The sequence below is a fragment of the Anopheles coluzzii genome, chromosome 3 (assembly GCF_943734685.1).
Source record: "Anopheles coluzzii chromosome 3, AcolN3, whole genome shotgun sequence".
In the NCBI taxonomy this organism is placed as follows: Eukaryota; Metazoa; Arthropoda; class Insecta; order Diptera; family Culicidae; genus Anopheles; species Anopheles coluzzii.
The window spans coordinates 68,395,632-68,416,722 of NC_064671.1; the positions used below are offsets into that span (position 1 = coordinate 68,395,632).

Here is a 21,091-nt window from a genome sequence, read left to right on the forward strand (position 1 = left end):
GCTTTTTGGACCCTTCCCGCTAAATTGGTTTCTATTGTTCAAGGGGCTAGTGTTGCTCCTGGCGCGGCATCGGTCAAGCCATCGATCAAGCAAGAGTTTGCGCTATCGCAGGAGATTAAGTGTAAGTTTAAGCGAGAGATTAGTTAATACCAAACACACAAACATGCTTGTGCTTACATATTGTATAAAATATTGATTAAAACATGAATCAAATGAAGGGAAAGAGATTAGTTTTAATGAAGACAATCAATAAATCTAGTTGTTTTCTTTTGAACTCATGGCACCCAATTCCTTCTTTATAAAATAAATAATATAAATATCATTCTCAGCATCAATTAAACGCAATCACACTTCCACTGAATAACACCGCGCAGAAAGTGCGGTCCAATTATCATGCCAATGATGTACGCAACACAGGTGTGTGTGTGGCACCAACCCTTAGTGCTACCTTTCTAGCGTCCAGTAATTGACAACCAGTGGTTTCACGCTAGAAGCACGGTATCTGTGTCCGAAAGCTCACCTATTCTGTTGCCTTCCCACGGTACTGAAATAAAGCAATTAAATTTATGATAAATTAAGTCCAATTTCGGGTGCCAGGCAGCAAAAAAAAGCAAACACCAAAAATCTCGGAAACCACAACAACGTCGCCTATAAGCCAAATATACGCTCCATAAGTAAGTAAAACATAATAAGCTTAAAAGAATGCTACAAACAAAAACATTAAAAATAAAGCTCGACGGCCAGCTTCACCAACTGTTCTTGATTCCGGTGGGCTCGAATGGTGAAAGACACGCATGACACTGGAAGAATGGGTGAAAAGGTGGGAAAAGATGGGAAAGACTCAGTGGGCATGAAATTTTATTTTCATTTCAATTTTCAACCCTCGTTCCCGGGCACACCTTGTGGAAGTGGGTGAAAATTAATTTAGCCCTTTAAGTTTGGACGCCACCGTTTTAACTGACACCGTCGATTCTCTTAGCCGCAGGGATGGTCAATCGTTTTTTTTTCTATAACATATAAACGCAGCAGTATAAACAAGATTTAAAAATGTTGATTTCTCTATTTGAAAAGAAATGTTAAATCTAGTTCCATAGAGTTTGAAGGCAAGAATTAAAAAAAAATGACACATCTACTCTTTTTATCTACTCCAAGGTGAATATGACAAGGAGAAATTGTTCAGAGTTTCAGAGTGAAGTTGACATTTCTCGACATGACAGAACTTTTTTGTTGTTGTTTATTTTTATAGAGACTTTGAGCCAAGGCATCAATTGTCTCTTTCAATCGGTTGATTATTTCTAAGCTTAAAATCTAACATTCTTCTTTGCAAGCCATTTGTGGCTTGCAGTTACCGTTGACCAAATACATACACCTTAATCTACTCGGTTTATTGATTAGATAATGCGCCCTATCGCCGAAATTTTGTGCAACACACGTGTATTAAGCTTAGATTAAATTTATTTAAACAATTAATTATCCCGCACTACAGATTCTTACAGATCTTACCATACACTAATACTAACCTACGTGTTCATTATAGTATAGGAAGTTCATGATGTTCTAAAATTAGTTTGCATAACTAGTAGCGCTTATATAGTATTTTTTGTACTAATTACAGTAATTATTAATAGATAAAATATTAATAATTTATAGCTACTTAAGATGTAGCTGTTGCTACGGATGTAGCAAACTGTTTATTTTGAATAGCTTGGAGACGTTTTTAGAACTGGCTATGTGTTTATATTTATTTGCGCAGTTTAAAAATTCGTCTGTCCTTTCTGGCTTAATATTTGCTACTAACCGCGTTTCGCGATGGCGCCCTGTTCGTCGATCAGCTGTGCTACTTGACCCTATTTGACCTGCTCCCGAATTGGCCCTAATTACGGAGATCTGGTTGTCGCACAATCTAATCGTGTTGTCTCTCTTTGTGAATCTTGTACGCCATCTGCCGGGTATTTTGGATATTTGATCGAGTTGTCAAGTCAGCCTAATGTTTGTAAACATTACTGTTCCCTGTCCGATCACACGCGGTCGATATCGTGCCAACAGTAGCTTTGAATAACAAAACAAACAATATTTTTAAAATTTACTCTTATCAAGCGAAAGAACCAAATATTTCGTAATTTATTTATTTATTTTATTATTTATAGATTGAAAAATTGTTTGCCTCAAGGGCTATACAATTGTATACTTAATGCTTAGATACTAGCTCTAAACTCAAAGCTAGCCCCAATCTAAATTTAATAAGATAATAATAATAATTATTACATTTTATCGGGCTATTTGAAATAAACATCTCAATGTGAAGAAGCAAAGATATCAATGCTGATCAAGGGGTCGAACAAACCCGTATTTGACAATTTAATCTTGATAAAACTCTAAAATTCTGATGATTCTCGTCATCATCATTATTGAATCCGATTATTCTCATAAATAAAACTGAAAAATCTATCCATAAACTACAAAAAAAGTAAAACATATTACAGGGTTTACCTAGTCAATCCGGCATCGTAAAAGCGTAATCGGCATCGTAAAAGCTTTTTCTCTTGTTGTTTGTAATTTGTAAGTTGTAATTTGTTTGTTTTCTACTAATTTGTAGAAATATTGACTATTTAAATTAATTTACAAATTAAAATGATTCAAATACCGTATCACAATTTTTAAGCCATGACAATACAATGCAATATGGTTTTACAATATTTAAATAATATAATATTTTGGTGATTAACTTATGTTATATTTGAAAATAATACATGCTTAGTTAAACAAATACTTACTAGCTTTCATTCTTTGCTATGCTCGATTCATACTTCACAAGGCCCGCAAAGAAATAACAGAGCCCAATTGATGGTTTACGTCTCCCGTATAAATATTTACGACGACCGATAACGCTTGTATGACTCCACATCGGCTTGGTGAACCCTGTAAAATTCTGAAAAATGTTTTAATTTTTTTTAACATTTTTGACTTAGTTGAGGATTTGGACGACTTCTGCTAACAACGTTCTACTGTAATTCAAACAAGTTGCTCAACCCTGCTCTCTAGAACAAATTCCATCTAACCATGCGTTGCCATCCAAACAGGTGCATCAAGTATGACACAAACACACACACACAGCAACCCATGTGATGGTCATTCACGTTGAGCCCTACTATGAAAGGGTTTTCCGCTAAGAAGCTGATTAAAATTTTTAATTTTTTATCACCCCAAGCTACTGCTATCGAAAGAGCATCACGGACGACAATACCACATAGACTCGCAAACGCGCATCAGCAAAGAACCTACCGCCCGAGATAACGACAGAGAGAGAGAGAGATTATCGAAATAGTCAAGAACAATCACCGAAACCGCTGCATTCGGGTTTTCGGGCGGGAGCCTTTGAAGTTGCATTGAACACCATCGTCCAAGTGATAAAGTTATGCTGCTGCTGCTGCAGTTCCCTTTGGTGGATCATAATTTCTCTGGCCCTCGGTACGTTGTTTATGATTTCACTTTACGTTCCGGGCGTCACTCGAACGGAAGAGCAAAGATCAAAATTTCAAAAGGTTCGACGACCACAACGGTGACCACGGGGAGGGCGTGAATTATGCCGGCCTGCTGCCGTATGCAGATCGACGGATGTTTATTGCACCGCCATCATCAGTCCGGTGGACCGGCAAAATTCGGACATTTCAGCAAAATGGTACTGTTGAGTGTTGAACCATCCAGTAGAAGGTACTAACCGAAAATGGGACGGGGTACCAGCAACTAGCAGGCGGTCTCTGCCAGATCTGCCTTGACCGTATTTACCCGGCTTTGGCAATCGAAGCAAAGGAAACACACAACGCCATTGCTGACAGTGCCGCAATGGCACCACCAGAATGCAGTCGATTGTAAACAACAACTGAAGCGAACGAAATCTGAGGAGGATCCGCATCCGAGCCGGGGAGGTACACGATTTTCGGTTTGAATTTCCGCTTCGAATGTACACTCCCGGCTTCGATATTCATTCGCGGGAACTTCAAATTTCGAAATGCACTCCCCATACATGCATCGTTTGCCGGCGCTAGAAAACGTGTCAAGTGGTGCAGTTGCCTTCTTTTCTATGCTACCGATTGTACGGCAAATGATGAACCTTTCCATTCGAGTGTGAGTGTGTCTTGCTGGGTGTTCCCGATGTGCGTCAGGTAGCACGCTGGGACCTGTTCGAACCTGTGGTTCGCTGCATGAGATGTTGGGGAAATTGGGGAAAAAAGAAACCTCGGTGATCCGAAATCTTTTCAGCACCGGATGAGCAGCACATTGCAGCAGAAGAAAATCTGAACCACAGGAAAGATGGAAGGGGGATCGCATCAGTCGACGCACGATGAAAGATTGCAGCACAGTTGAGAGTTGCAGTTGATAGGCAGTTGAGCAAAGTACATCTAGCTGGATCAACCTGGCACCTGTGTTGTAGTTTTGATACGAATTGAGTAAAAACAGCATCAACCCTAAAATCGGTCGACGATTGACTGGTGATTGCCCCTAAGATAGGTATTTGATCTTTGATGATTGGATGTGGCTGAAAATATTGACCCACTTCATACGTTGATGGAGATGCTCAAGGACAGTGTAGATTTTTTGTTTTGTTTATATCACGATTTTAGGTAGCTTTTAATTTTGTCATTATATTGCAACAACATTCAACTTCTCTACTGCCTACTTCAACGTTGAATATATAAACAAACTAGCACATCTTTGATTAATTTTAATATGGTACAATCTAATATGTTGGAAGACATCTGTCAGGTGGCTGTGAAAAACATGCGGAAGATGCACGTTTCACATACTCTGGTTGACTTATAAGTCTACGGTTCCGATATTGGTATCCTTAAAACAGCTTGAATATTTGGATTTAGAGAAGAGTTTCTGTTATATTCATGTTCAGTTTATAAGCCGTGGTTTAATACCTCAAAAAAATCCGGTTCGAAGGACCACACTTCATTGGACTTTGAATTTCATAAAATGAATTTCAGTAACTGAAATCAATCTAAATTCAAAAGAGCTGTAAAATTCCACGACTACACTAACCATGCTAAAATAACATTATGCTCACCTGTTTGCTTCCTTTCTTCAAACTGTTTTCCCTTTCAGCCTTACATTCCACACGCTCCTAATATACGCGCTTCCTCCTTCTTCCGCCACCCTGCCAATGCTTACCCTCACTTATACATATACCGCCACCTCGAAAAGGGACGTGCTTGTCGGAAGTTCAGCTCATTTTCCTGATGGAGCCCAAATACCCCGAAAACGAATGCGAGAAGGTGAAAAGCTAAATAGGTTCGTGCCGCTACTGTGGCACCGTCACACGTTTTTTTTTTTGCTCAATTTTCGTTGATGGAGAAAAAGTGCTTTTTGCTCCACTTTTCTTTCTTTCTTTAAGTTTTTTTGGTGTTGCTCCCTTCGCCAGCCGGATAAAGGTTTTAAAATAGCTTCATCGTGCGCTATAAGACGGAAGTTGAGTTTTATTGCCAGCAATTTGGATCCTTCGTTCAAGCTGAAGAAGAAAAAAAATTTTATAAAAAGAAACTAAGCTCAATGAGGCGCACCCAAAAAAGTACATTTGAAAGATTCAAAAATCTAGCTGCCATTATCTACGCTTCCCTATCTGTGCAGTGGTAATCCCGCCACGAAATTCGATCGATAGCAAAACGGTAGGATTTTCTCGGTACCGGAAAAGTAATTTCATCCTGCCAGCGCGAACCATTTCTACACTTAATCTTGCCGAAGCGCTTAGATGGAGGCGAAAATGCTACGCCAGTGCATGAAAATGGAATAATGGTTATTTGGTTAAATTTAGTCAATGCTTTGTGGACTAGACGTGCACTAGAAAGTAAAACGAAGTAATAAAGATTTTTTGTCATGCAGATGACAAGTTTTGTGTGTTCCCTTTGTTCTGGTTTGCTTGTTTGTGTACTTAGTTAGACATAAAAGGCTTCATGCCTAACAATCTTTGATAGCTGAAACAAATTTCACAGTATCATAGTTGGAATCAAGGAATTTCAGGTTCATATCTTAATTTTATCCGCTAAATAAAAGCTTTAAAGTATTTCAACTAACAAGAAGCGTGAAAACTGTTGTTTTCAACGATAAAAGTATATCAACAACAACATTACCCTATCCTAAATTCATTACAGTATTTAATCTCAGATGTCCTACGATTGTTTGAATAATTGCTATCGATTCTATTGTGATTTTTGCCGAACGACCTCTCAAAGCCCTCAAAACCAATTAATTTAACAGTCCGATGGAGCAACTAGCTTCCAGGAAATACCTGATGCCACAAAGAAGAAGATCGATGACAAGAAAGGGGGTTATTTCATCCCCCCTCCAAAAACCGAAGCTGCCACTGAGCACTGCTTCATTTGGTGATAATAAAGAAGTAGCAGCAGCAGGCTTTTCTGCGCAACATCTTTGAAGTCTTTCATCATTCATCAAAAGCTACCAGCAAAAAAGGATTTGATGTGGAAAAAGGGTTATTTAGTAATTTTCGTAATCGAAAAATCCTGCCACGATCAAAGAAACCGTTCCATTATGCCCAAAAATCCTTAAGCTGCTTCGGGTTTCGGTTGATGTTTGCTTGAGTGAGAAACTGCAAGAACTCCACAACAAATAGCCCAAGATATTTCGAATAACCAATTAATCAATAGTCCTTTCTCAAAGGCCAAAACAAACCCGTAGGCATGCCTTTCTAATCAGTGTTTCGTCGTCGTTTTCAATAATAAAGTGCTTGCCTTTAACAATACCCATTTCTAACAACCGATTTATTCCGGATGGCCCACTACGGTTCACTACCAAACCGTCCGGCTGACTCGAGATCAATCTCTTGCAGAAAATTAGGTCTTCTTCGAGCATCAACCAATAAGAAACCCACCACGGAAAATTATGAACAGCACATCAACGGAGCGTTGTGCCCTGTCTGTCAGCGGGACGGATGACCTTACAGTAAGCAGGACACACTTGCTCCCTGCCTCGGATTGTAATATTTCGCCGCACCATCCACCAAGGACCGCCACCTCATAATAACCATTTTAACCATCTCTCCATCGCTCCAATCCAATCCATTTGGGCTTGTGCGCCCGAAAATTTTCCATTCACACACAACGCTCTTATCAGCGGCATGCTGCAGGGTTTTCAGACCTTGCTTCCTGTTACAGGAGATGGCTTTTATGGGGTTTCCTCTCAATTTCACTGATTGTATTTGACATTTCGATTTTATCTGCCGGAATTTTGACTCGCTTCTTGTCGTTCGATTTCGCACGGCCACTTCACCGCCCGTATCAGAAGGAATGGAGCATCCCGTCAGGTTACAGAATGGGGCACCGGAACGTTCTTCGTTGAGGGGTTGTTGGGAAAGCAGGATTAAGCAGGAATAAGCTGCCGCCTGCCAGTGGCCATGGACAGTGGATGATTTGAAGCATGAAGTTGTAGCACTGCAGACTAGAACTGGGTTTTGCTTTCCGCATCGTCCCCCCAGCCCCTCAAACAAACACCGAACACGTACCTAACAACGACAACGACGTCCCAGCGGGGACTTCTCGCCCGGGTTTTTCTTACAGAGCTCCCGAACAGCGACAGCGATTCACGCTAGACTAAGCATTGATTTCGCTACGTTAGCTCATTGTCCTCTGGTGAGCGAGTTCGCATCGAAGACATTCCTTCGAATGACAAAAGCAGCAGCAGCAGTAGCAATGTTCCAGGAACCGGGTCCATTTTGTGTTAGTTATGGTTCGTTGAATGACGTTTGCCGGGAACCATCCACGGGAAAAGGCTAACAAACGGACGAAGTGGCTTGGAATAGACTTCTCCCCGGCTAGGAACTCCGGCAGTCGCATCTGTGCGTAGGACGGTTTCGATGCCGAGCGTTCGATTATGGCCATTGTTTTGCTTCTATTCTTTCATTCTTTCTCTTGCCATCCATTTCCTTTGGCCATTACTCAGTGAGATCAGTGAGATATCCCGTTTGCCTTGCTGGTCCTAGCTTGTACTGCAGGCAAAGGATTACTCGATTAATCGATTGATTTCCACTCATGTCCTCGGGGTATGTCTCCGGCAGAAACGAGACCAATTTCGTTGCCACGGTAAAATTAACCTCCTCCAAAACTTTCCGCTCGGGTCATGGCAATTGGATCCTGCAGGGGAATCAGGGCAAACAACGACAACAAAAAAACACTCCGCCAGAGCAAACAAGAGTGTCGGTGGAAAGGCGTGAGCGAGATACACCATTAATGGTTTGCTACATGGGGAGCCTTCAAAACTCACGCCCCTCTCTATCGATAATGATCGCAATCATTGGATATTATCCAATTAATAGATGCAAATCGAGGGTGGTAACCCATTAGTGTGCTTTTAACTGCCCACTCCCAGGGCCTAACGTGGCGGTGGAGCTTGTCAATCAGTTTCGCTCGCCCGCAATACGACCTCCTAAGGATACGCCGCCGCCGCAGCCACACAGCTGAGTTAAACTTTCAACTTTCACACCGCCCCATTACAAGGCAAGGAAGTAAAAGAAGGAAAAGAAAACGGGGCAAGACGTTGTGATCTTATCGCTGCGGGTCGATTTGTTCGCCACCGAATTTAACCAACCTGTCATCCTTCCCGAACGACCGACCGGAGAGGTAAGCGAAACCGGACACTCCTTGCTTTGTTTTAAGCACTAACCGCGGGGTGGGCGACAACCCTGCAGCACTGACGTGTGCTGCTGAGTCACTCGCTGCTAACCATTCTGCCGCGAGGTGTTACCGAGTCGTCAAAGGAAAAGCATGGCTAGACCCGCTCATGTAGTTTGTGTGATTAAGTTATGGCCTTGCGGGAGAGAAATATCAAGGAAAACATCCGCTCGGCAGTGAGTTCTGTTTGACTGGATTGGAGTTGTAACGAATAGCTTGGTTGCATAATTTCACAGCAGGTGGCGTAACCAGTAGCTAAGTATTTTAAGCAGACTCACATTTACAAAAATAGCATTTTATGAATTTTTTAAACCTTTTTGTCAATAACACTCAAGCCATTTGATTCTTCATCTACAGATTCAAAACTGAGCAATCAGATGAACCAAATTATTGAATAGAGCTTATTGTACAATAAAAGCCGTAAACAATTTTTGGTTGCCATTTTTTAACATTTTAGTGAGTCTGTCGAGGCCTACACCTATTTGGACAGTGAAATTGAATACCACGTGGCACGACTAAAATCGAACGAGACCTATAAATGGTCTGGATACTGAACGAGTAGTCAAACTAGATAAATCAAACTTTTAGTAATATGAGCTTTAAACCATGTTTGGGTGTTATATGTGTGCAACGGTCTAAAAATTAGCTCTTTACGGTGTAATAGGAGCTTTCTTCCTTAAAATGTAAGCCATTATAGATAAATTGTAACTACTAATTTAAGAAGTAAAGACCTGTTTTAATTTACATATGGGAAGTTTATGAGACATGCAAAATATATTTTAGCTACATGCTTACTGGATGGCCGGTCCCTTGGTACAGTCGTCAATTTGAACGACTTAACAGTCGTGTGTCCCAGCTCTGAATGGACCGTGTTCCCATGTGTAGGACTGACTATCCTGCTATGGATATTAAATAAATTACTGAAAGCCAATAACTCTATCGATTCAGGGCGGTATTCAACCGACAGCGATTGTCGAAGAAAAAGAAAATGATCACTGAATTGAGGTGGACAAAATCATTACCTAATTTTGGCAGTCTACTAAGTCTACCACGTATTTTACGAATTGTACGTGAAACATATATTTCTGTTACAAATAATTATTTTGTGTAGAAGAATTTGTTTTACTACAACACTCCCATATCAGGTTTATGTGTTTCATACTTAAAAACCACCGTTTTACACTTTGACGGTGGAATTCTCCTTACCGAGTTTACAAAATACTAACAACCAACGAAAGCAATTCGATTGTAATTCTATTAAAAAGGTTGTATTAAGAAAAAAATGAGAGTATCAAGCGATTTCCGCAAAGATTGGAAGATTGGAAAAAGATCTTAAACCTACAGAACTAATTCTTGCATTGATTATGCGTACCACATTGGAAACATATGGAATGTACTTTATTTCACTCCTTACAATAACGATATTATCTCAATGTGTACATTGTTGCTCCATCTCAACCTCATTGTTGCCGGTTTTGTAACAACAATGTCTTATCATCATCCGAAAAAAGATGCACGCCACACAAACACACCATCGCCACGCAACAGTTTAATTGAGCAATAATTAATCACTTTTCCTTTTTGTCCTTCAGAGTTGTAATCTTTTGCTTGCTGTCCTTCAATTCAATTTCGGTTATTTTGATAACGGCCATGGAGCGAAATTAAATACAATACCCTCATTATCACACTTACATGACCATGTCCCTTTTTAAAACACTCGATACTTCTTGTCAAAAACATTAAAACGAGCGCCTTTTTGCTCACTGTTTTGACAGTGGTAACAAACAACCAGTATATGTTCCAATTAAGCTAATCAATTTCAAAACCCGGTTTGACCACCAACAATTACATTGTTATCAAATTATGACAACATGTGCAATAGTCTCAGGAGCATGGCACAGGATTTCCGCTCAGTGTTGACATCGGCAGCGGTCCATTTTTGTAAAACATCGTACACACGTGTTCTACCGAAAGTGAAGCCCTCGTTTGATAATTGATAGGAAGCGCCTGCAACACACCGCTGGCTTCTGTTTCCTGCTGAACGGACATTAATCCCTACCACGTCTATGGACATTTTATTCCTCCCCCACCGTTGTACATGAGAGGTCATCGAGCATCGGGTGACACGACTCGCGATCGCTATCTATTCAATGGGTTTCGATTTCAGCGATTTATTTTCCAGAACCATTTTGAGACCGTTTTCGGATTTTATTTTATTTGTTACTATTTTTTGCTCTCTTTTTCGCTTTCACTGCAGGGCAGACCAGGTGGTGGTACAGGTCAGTTTACTGTCCCGGATCGGTACGAGTGTTAACGGGAGGGAATCAAGTGGATTACGAATCGAACCTCACCCGCAGTGACATTGAGCAGATTCGCTCTTTCCAGTACTGGCCATCAAATTTGATGGTGTTTTATTGTAAATGGGATGCAATTAGCCAGTTCTATCACGCTTGATAAGAATTTACGGGCATGTGATTGGTTCCGATTACAATCGGGTTCAAACTATTCCAATTTGTTCTAATTTGGAGTTACAATTACCTTACATGCTTTTCTGAATCTGTCTTAGGTTTAATGCGTATTTAATTCAATATATTAAGTTTAATTTGTTTAATTAAGAATACAAATTGCAACAATAGTTTAGTTTAGGGAGGATTTAAAACTAAATAAATTATTTAGTCTAGTCTTAATGATACGGCCAACCTGGCCGTCCTTACGAGAAATAAAAAAAAATTAGTCTAGTCTGTTTAATACTAAGTAGTTTCTATTTAGAACAAGAGTCTTTGTTTCAACAAGAAAACCAATCCCAAACACTACATTCACATTGAAACATTCAAGCAAAACTGTAAACATATCCCACACGGTCCCCCAGAGCGAATCGGAAAGGGTCAGCCGCAGCGCTGTTGGTGGTGGTGCCGGTGCGCCTCCATTTGCTGGACGTTACAAATGAGCCCATCAATCACGGCATGCAAATCAGTTTTGCTTACCCGCTTGCCATTGACGGAGAAGATGGCTAAAATATTTCATTTATCTGCACTAACCATCTCGGCTAAGGACCGGACGTTCAATGAGCCATGTCAAAACATGGGACGTGGGGGCCCCGGTACGCGTTTGCAAAACGCTCCAGAACCGATATCCAGGTCAAACAGGCAACACAGGCTCTCTAACCGCAAAGCACGCCTTCCTGTCGAATTTGGCCAGCGTGGTTTGGGATGACTTTGGCCTTCAAGATGTGATGGTTTGCTGTTTGATGTGATGGGTTAAGATCACTCAGCAAACAAATCGGTGGGCAGCGGGAACGGGATTTGATGATGGGGCAATGCTACGGAACGTGAAAAGCCAATGCGGTCTAGCGTTGTACCAAAGTTCCCACGATTTCATCATCCCTACATGATGGGGATGCGACCATAAACACGCGCAGTTTTGGGATGGGCCTCCGCCAAGTGCCCCGATTCTGTCACACATTTCAACAGCCTTCCACAGCTCTACGCACACGGACGGTTGTGTTTGAAAGTCCTTCAAATAACACCGCCAGCCGGTGACGATTGATAAATAAACATAAAACGATCGCCTATAAACTGGTCGCCAAACTTGGACGGATTTGTTCGAGGAATGGGCAAATAAACACTTCAATAATGTCACACTAGGAGTAATGGAGCTGTGCAAAAAAAGGTAGGTGGGAAAAAAATGACCACAGCAAATTGTTTAGTGGGCAAAAGTAAAAGCAAAACACGGTCATATTGAGGCAAAAAGTGTTATAAATGTATCAAAAACATAAAAAACTGAATTTTGAAAATACTTTTGAGTTTAACATTTGAAAAATATCAAACAAATAATTTGTAAAAAATAACAATAATGCAATAAAAAAAACAGAATCAGGTAGTATGTTATGAGTAATGGAAAAATGTAAAATAATAGTATAACAATAAAAATAATGAGCAATTATTGTTAAAATATGTATAAAATAGGCTTCGAAGGTTAAAACTTACACATTTAAACGCAAATCAAATCAAAACACAAAACAAAAGGACAAAAGTAAAACAACTAACCAAAGCATCGAAAAAAAGTGGTATGAAATTAACAAAATGAAGAAAAACATCAATTTCACGCACATTTAAACAAAAAACACTGAAAAAAAGAAAAAAAAGCGAAAAAGACAACGATTGCATGAAACGCGAACGGTAGCGGAGTGTTAGCACGTTGGCAAACAATAAAATAAAAGGAAAGCAAATTAAAGAAGGAGCAACAAAAACAGTCCCAAAACATGCCCCCACTATGTCACGATGTAAAGAGCAAATCGATTTTTTACCACTTTTTTTGTTTGCTCCTCTCCAACGTACACTATCAGCAAAACACTCTTTGGAACGCATGTGCGCACGTGTGTGTTTTGTTTAGTTTACGGATTAAAATCTGACAAAGCGTTTCGCCAAAGCGTGGCGATTAGAGAATAAAGACGAAAGCGAGCTATAAAATATCGATCTACACCGTGCAACAGCATCCAGCGGTAAAGAAACAGGGCTGGATGGATTAAATCGTGGCTCGGAGGTGGCTGAAAAACAGCTGACGCCATCCTTCTTCCGACTGCGTGCTGCGTGTACCCAGTGCGTGGCGCTTGTTTGATTTTCTCAAGGGTCTCCCCCCACACACACACACACACTTCCCATTTGCGCACAAGACGTTACACATCGTGTGCCATCAACCGGTTCCCGTCGACACCTCGTAGCGTGCCTGGAACGCACTGTGTCAGTGATGCCCGTTGAGCCGGACTTTCGTATCGGGCGAGAGATTCGACGGGATCGGGTACGAAGAAGTAGCGATACCGATCTGGAAAAAAAGGTTCGGGGCGAGAGGTCCAAGACCTGATAGTGATAGTTAATCGATGCTCTACACACTCACACACGAAAACGTTGATGCCACGTGCAGATTGTATGTCCGGGGGTAACTGAGAACTGGCTGGAAGATGCCGTTCCGGACTGCTGCACGACTGCCAAGGGCGAGAAAGATGCGAACCAACAGATAAAATGATTTAAACAGATCGATCGGTTTTGCACGAGATGCCCGGACGGGAAAGGACACTTTTTCTGTACAGTTTTGTAAATATTGGGTCAAGTTGGTTTGTTGTGTCTTTTTTTTTTGCTACGGGTGATGGATTGAGAAAGGACGGTAAAGCGTGCAAATATTTGAGCCGGATTGTTAATTAAACCTTAAAGACACACTGGACTAATTAATATCATTTCAAGTAGCTCATATAAATAAACTAAAAGTGTTGAACTAAAAAAACAAATTGATATAAAAAACAAACACGTTGGAAAAGCCCACAAGTAATAAGAGAAAGTGTATATCAAAACCCACGACACAATGGAAAAGCCCGCATAAATGCACACAAATTGCATGCTGCAAATCACTCGCGTCAACCAGCAGCTTCTGCCGCTTCTGCAACACAGAACAACGAGGAAGAAGGAAAACATTTGTCCGTTCGGGAGACAAAAACAACAGCCCATACGAGCCATCCAACCTTTCGGTCATGTATCCTATGCCATTCCAGCGACCCTTGCCGTACCATGGTCATTCATGGAGAGATGAGAGTGACCGTGAAAATTCCGTCCCTAAAGCGGCCCTGTCCGTCCAGCGAGGTCCAGCCAGCTTCAAGCAGCAACAGCCCAAGCACAGACAGACCCGCGCGCGCGCACGTGTGTGAGAAGCGCGAGACACACGGTGTGGAATTAATTGAGTTTTCACCCGCGATAGTGATCGCCTTCCAACGGATGGAAGGTGCTGGAATGGAATAGTGTTCCCCCCTTCGTCAGTTTCCCGGTTTCCCGGGACAGCCGTGTTAAATTGACATTGTCATTGGGTAGCCGGTAGCGCGGTGGCAAAACAAAAAAACCTTGTGGACCCAACTATGACCGACCGTACGCCTATAGGCCATTAGGGCTGGATGGGACGATGTTGGATCAATCCGGGCGTTTGATGTGTTGCAATGTGGGAAAGGTTGCTTAAGATGAAAAATAGGGAAAAAAACAATGTCAAAATTTAAGGCGTATTGACGTATAGGCGTCATTTTGTTTACTATTTTCACTGTTGTACAACTGTTTTTACTACGTTTTTACAATTCCATCAGTTTTGAGTTAAATTGAACTAACGCACTTTGAATCTGAGCAATAACTAGGCGATCAAACGTCATCTCTTGACACGGAGTGTACAGTCTTGTGGCTAAGTCCGCGGCATTATACTCTACACTGTCTGAGTTCAAATCTGGAATAAAGCTAACTTTTCTTGGACAAAAACACACATCGCCAAGTTTTAGCATGGGGTAGCACAAGTTCCCTTTGCTCTCCTGTTACGGTTTAAAAAAGTGTTACTTTCGATGCTTTGAGGGACAAGGGGTACACGGCACGGGAAGTGATCGATTGGGGTCGTCTGTAGATGCAAAAACAGCAGGTCTCCAACCACCACCACCTCGATCTCGTTGATCGTGGACACACAACCCTACGCCGTATGCATATGATTAACGGTGCATTACTGGTGCGTCTATTAATATCTTACCGAGCAGGAAGTAGCCGCTTAGTGTGAAAATATGGACTAATGAACCTTACCTTACCAACAGTTCTGTTTCATAATAAAGCATTTAAGTTTAATTTAAGTACATATTTACAGGGAAGAACATTTTTCTTGAAATAATGCTTTTATTTTCTCCTAAAATTCTAAAAAAAACCGTATTCTGTGCTTAAAACAATGTTTATTATTTTTCATGTTGTTAAAAATGCACTAAACTCTCAGCACCTGAATGCACATGTTCATCCTCTAAGGCGTTTAAAACTGACCAAAACTTTCAATCGCTCTTTTCCGGTGGTTGAGAAGACTGTTCTTCCACCACATGTTACATTTTGGGAGCAGATCATTCAGTCCCCCGAAAACGAGGGCTCGATTTGACTAACTCCAACCTTCGTTCAGTTATGCTCGCTCCCGAGAGCATAAAAAGAAGTTGGAGAAGTTGGAGCACTCACAAATTTCATCTCTCCACGAAGAGAGATAGAGAAACTCTCTTTCATTCTCTTCGTTTTTCGTACTGAAAGATGGGGAGTTTTGTTGCATTGCAACTGTTACTAGTGTTGCGAAGAAGGCTAACACATCACTATAGTAACCCACTGCATTTCAGTCTCCCGTAACGCATCGTAACGCCGCAACGGTAAAGCGTGCACGCTGGTTGTATCGATTTTCTTCCAAAATCTTTCCGCTCGGCTTTACTACGGCTCGCTTGCGCTTTTCCAGCTGATGTGCGTGCGTGGAGCAGTGTTCCCGCGCAAAAGTTTTTCCTCCTCCCCTTCTTCGGTTCACCGTTCGAGTCATAAATCATGGACCCGCTGGTACGGTGGCGGGACACTTCGAACGAACGATAGCTGGCAGGCGAAAAACTTTGACCCGACAGACTTTAACGGTTCCGCCCGGTCCTGCTAGTTAGCTCTGTCGCTTCCATGCAATTCATCTTACTCAGACTATATAGAGTGGGGGAAGCGAAGCCGCTGGCCAAATGGTTGAATGAAATGCTCACCCTGTGTACGTTCACTAATAGTCACAAAAATTACACTAACTAACGCACAAAAAAATCAGCTGAAACCATCGATGGCAACCCGAACAAAACCTCGGTACTATGATGTGGTGCATTCGAATATCCTGCAAGCCATGGCTTGGGGTTATCCTGGAGAGCTTTCACAATAAAGCAAACGCAACAGCAAAAAAAAAAAACATGGCTATGCGTGCACACAGTGATTTTTGGGAGCACTCCCGGGTTTCGCGCGCAAAACGCCCCGAACGAAACCGACAAGTGCGAGATGATTTATTGCAAATGAGAAAAGTTAGCCCTGGAAAAATGGGAGGACTTTCTGGGCTGCACCATCCACTACCATCTATTGGTGGGCCAATAAAACACGCAAAGCTTTTCGCCGGCGCGTGGATCCTCGCTCGAGTGTACGCCAGTCGATGGTGGCTTTTCATTTCCTACATTTATGGTACACGCTTTCAGGATGCGGTCCGCCTCGATGTTGTCCTACCACCCGTTACTTGAAGTTCGTTTGCAATTGAGTAATACCATCTACTAGGCGTTTTCCTTATCTTCTTTTTCTAGTAATGGCATTACGCCTTTTTTCTATAGAAAGGGCATCAGAAAGTTGATGTTGAAGGCATCAGTCAAGTAGATTCCATGGAATTCACTATTCTTGCAGGTTCTTGAATCTAACTGGTCTCATTTTTACTTGTAAGCACATTATTGTTGACAGTTTAAAATACAAATTTTATTATTGACAGTGCAATATTTTAAGCGTAACCATGTATTTTTAAGCCGGTGCATATCAATCCATCTTCCGACAAAAATCAATATGTTAACTCAAAAAAAGAAAACTAACAAAATTGGGAAAAATCCAGCTTTCCGGCTATATTGAATTGCAATAATATTATACTGAAGTATAAAACATTTTTTAAAGGTGAACATCACGTGTTTTCGATGAGTCAAAATGAGAAAAAACAGAAAGCCTAACATAGCTATTTAATATTTTTGACTAAAATATTTACCATGTATGAAGTGTGGAAAAATTTGTAAAAAAAATGTTTTTATTTCATAACTTCGTGACATTATTTTATTTCTTTTTATTCGTATTTAACATAGAAAGTACCTAAAACACCACGGTAAATTACAGAGTAATATTTTTTAAAACACAAAATAATTTTAAATTGTTCATAATATTTCATTTTTTCTGCAAAAAAAATCACGGAAAACCAATGCAATACAATGAGATGCATCGTACCGCTGTACAAGAGCACCGCTGTACAAGAGCACCGCTGTACAAGTGTATCTCAAAATTACCTTAATATTACCGGTATAGCCACGGTTTAAGTTTTGCTGCTTGGGAATTCTGCGATGACAATCAAGAAAAATCAACAAAAAAGAATGACAGAAAAGATTCCGCGCGCGCGTTTGCGTAAGAAGACCGCTTGCACACGTGTGCAAGGCAATGTATGCAATACAATACAAATGCGACCAAGCGCAGGGAAGTTTTTGCGAAAAATTTTACTAAGGGATAGATTTTCTATGCATAAGTAGTTCGTGATCGTGCAGTAACATTACACAGGTTGGACACATTTGGTGGATAATCGAAGCGACAACCTTTTATCAGGAAGCATGAGCTATTTCATCAAAATTATCATGAAAAATGTTTCATTCTGTAAGTTCCGTTCCCCTCAATTTTTTTTCAATTTAGTGAAGGTAGATTGAAGAAAACGACACAATGTGTGTTATTAATGATGTAATTAATATTTTACATCTATGATGCATTCAGTAAATACACAAAATTGGGAGAAATACTGATTGTTCTTTTCGTGCTTCAAAATTTTATTTAACGAAATTTAATACCCAGTTGCGACACTAGCGCCATCTGTTGTTCAGCGACGAAAGCTCTAAATCAAGTAACGACCATTGTGCTACCCCTCCACTAGTTGGACTGAAGTGCCCATCAGTTTAACTTTAAATAAAAAAACTATATTACCTTTAACAAAATTCTAGGAAGGTGAGTATTTTTCACAATATTCAAGAAATTATTATTAATTTAAATTATTCAATTATGATACTTTTTCATTTATTCACTAAAATCAGGATTCAATAGTTTTTAGTTGGCCTGATTTTTAGTTGAACGCTTGATAGTTGATTGACAGTTTAATCAAAAAGCATGCATGTTTGTGTAAAAGCTAATTTCTGAAAGTTTCACAAAAGTCTGATAGCCAGTTGAGATTTTTTTTCAATTTCATATAAAAACGTTCAATAGTAGGTAGAGAATCGAAGGTCAACCAGTTCAAGCAATATATTATATTTAATTTAAGAAACCACCTAAACATGAAAGGTAAAATAAGTATCTTAATCTTTAATTAAATGATTTTTTTGATGCCAGAAAGGCCAACTTCGCATTAGTCGCCAGAATCCACACTTTAGTCACTCTGGAATAAGTCTTATTTCAGCCACTCCTACATTGTCGACTAGTCCCAATCCACCCAAAATTCGAAACCATGATGGGTTTGTTTTGTTTGCAGATTTATTAACAAATTGTTTATAATATTAATTTTGAGCAATAAAACATATTCTCCAAAAACGATGCACATGTCTCCGTCGTTGTTCGTTAGTACACACGGTCATGTTTTCTCAAACGCGCGGTGCTGTTGAATTGAATGCTTGTGCGGTTCGTTCAGCGCAACGAACAAATCTATCTCTGGACTGCCTTTCTTCCCTATTTAGGAAACAGAGCTGCTCTAATTATAGCCCACCACAGGCGGCGTGTCGCGATGATTTCGTTTTATGCTGCACATGCACAACTGAGCCTTCAATGGTGCTGTTCCCACCCCATGGCTTCCAAAAGTGACGTGAATCTAAAGCTAAAAATAACGCCATGAAAATCTCCCAGAAATTGTGGGAAGAGCAGTTTGAAATCAAACTTCTTCCGCAATAGCTAAAGATCGCCCGAAAGGCTTACCTACTTAAGCCAAGTGAATGGGTAAAGCATCCCACGCTCTGCTTAAATCCGCCGCATGTCAGTGTAGTTTGTTTTGAAGCAAACAGCGGAAGTGATCTAACCAGATCAGAATAAGTCATTCAGACTTTCTTGCATATTTAATCACGCGCTCTCTCGCGCCGTCCTTCTTACCCAAAAAAAAAAAATGGAATCGTTTTTGGAAATACGCCGATCAACGTGTATTGAAAAAACCTCACCACAACAACATAGAATGCCCCTGCAGACCATCTGTTTGCCACTTTGGACGCGGTTGCCTTGCATACCAACTTGTCTTCAAACGTTCGAGTGCAATGCTCCCTGATAATTGATCCAACAACAACGACAACAACAAAAAGGAGCTTCTTGCCTTCCACACAAAAGGATACATGATATACCTAACATTATGTCATCGTGTCCTTAATTTACATAAAGGAGGCTCAAAAGCAAAGCAAGAAAAAAACCCCGGACCGGAAGGAAAAGTCCCATATTTTTTACCCCCGTCCGCACAGTCGCATGGTACGAAGAAATGGGGCGCCATATGCGTGTGAAACCGTTGAATATTGCTGCACGCGATGGGCGAATGACACTGAAACTGGCCGCCGCACTTACCTGCTCACCTGATGTCATCGCGGCGATCGATAGTTTTTACTCCAACGTTGAAGCCCGAAACGTGATAGAAGTTGCAAAAACATGTGGATCGATGGGCCCACTTCGGGCAGAGAGATGGAGGGGGTGTGGATTTGTGGTGGGATTTTAGATGGCAACCAGCATGACAACGGTATTGACAATTACGTCAGTCAGTCTTGTTTGTGTGTGTATTGCTTTTCTTTGTGCGCTTCGACCATGGAGCGATATAAAATATTCTACACCCAATGACTTCATGTCTTAGTTTGGAGCAACATTTGGAATTCAGAGGGACTTTTTGCGGTTTTCATTTAACGAAATTCAACAACAATTCCAAATTATGAATTTTAGTAAAATAAACACACAGTCGCATTATGTTGTTGTTGGGAATTGTTTTATTTCATCAACAGAGAATAAATTAAGTTAAAATGCACACCAACCTCTTCTGGGAATTTTGAATTTGTGCTTCAAAATGGAGAAAACCGGCATTTTCGTCTTCGCGATCGAGTGCGGGGTGGGAAATGTTTTCCATTTCACAGAGCAAAATTGCCCTTTTTCCTTGGGGGGAAGGGGTTTTAGTACTCTTCAGCGCCCTCACCCTCGCCATCGCCCGAATCCATGCCGACCTCCTCGTAATCCTTCTCCAGCGCGGCCAAATCTTCACGCGCCTCGGAGAACTCGCCCTCCTCCATACCCTCGCCGACGTACCAGTGCACGAACGCGCGCTTCGCGTACATCAGATCGAACTTATGGTCCAGCCGGGCCCACGCCTCCGCAATGGCGGTCGTGTTGGACAGCATGCACACGGCACGCTGCACCTTGGCCAGATCGCCGCCCGGCACCACCGTCGGCGGCTGGTAGTTGATGCCCACCTTGAACCCGGTCGGGCACCAGTCCACGAACTGGATCGTGCGCTTCGTCTTGATCGTGGCGATGGCCGCATTCACGTCCTTCGGCACCACATCGCCGCGGTACAGCATGCAGCACGCCATGTACTTGCCGTGGCGCGGGTCGCACTTCACCATCTGGTTGGCCGGCTCGAAGCAGGCGTTCGTGATCTCCGACACGGACAGCTGCTCGTGGTACGCCTTCTCGGCCGAGATGACGGGCGCGTACGTCACCAGCGGGAAGTGGATGCGCGGGTACGGCACCAGATTGGTCTGGAACTCGGTCAGATCGACGTTGAGGGCACCGTCGAAGCGGAGCGACGCCGTAATCGACGACACAATCTGACCGATCAGCCGGTTCAGGTTG

General features: G+C 41.5%; 1 protein-coding gene across 1 annotated transcript in view; it reads right to left on the bottom strand.

Moving 5' to 3' along the window:
• Positions 1-20,209: 20,209 nt before the first annotated feature.
• LOC120957622 (tubulin alpha-1 chain) overlaps positions 20,210-21,091 on the bottom strand; it is a 2,239-nt gene continuing 1,357 nt past the window's right edge. Inside the window, exon 2 of the mRNA XM_040379911.2 lies at positions 20,210-21,091. This exon is cut by the window's right edge and continues 671 nt beyond it. Within this exon, the coding sequence (XP_040235845.1) occupies positions 20,413-21,091 (679 nt within the window). The 3' untranslated portion in view covers positions 20,210-20,412.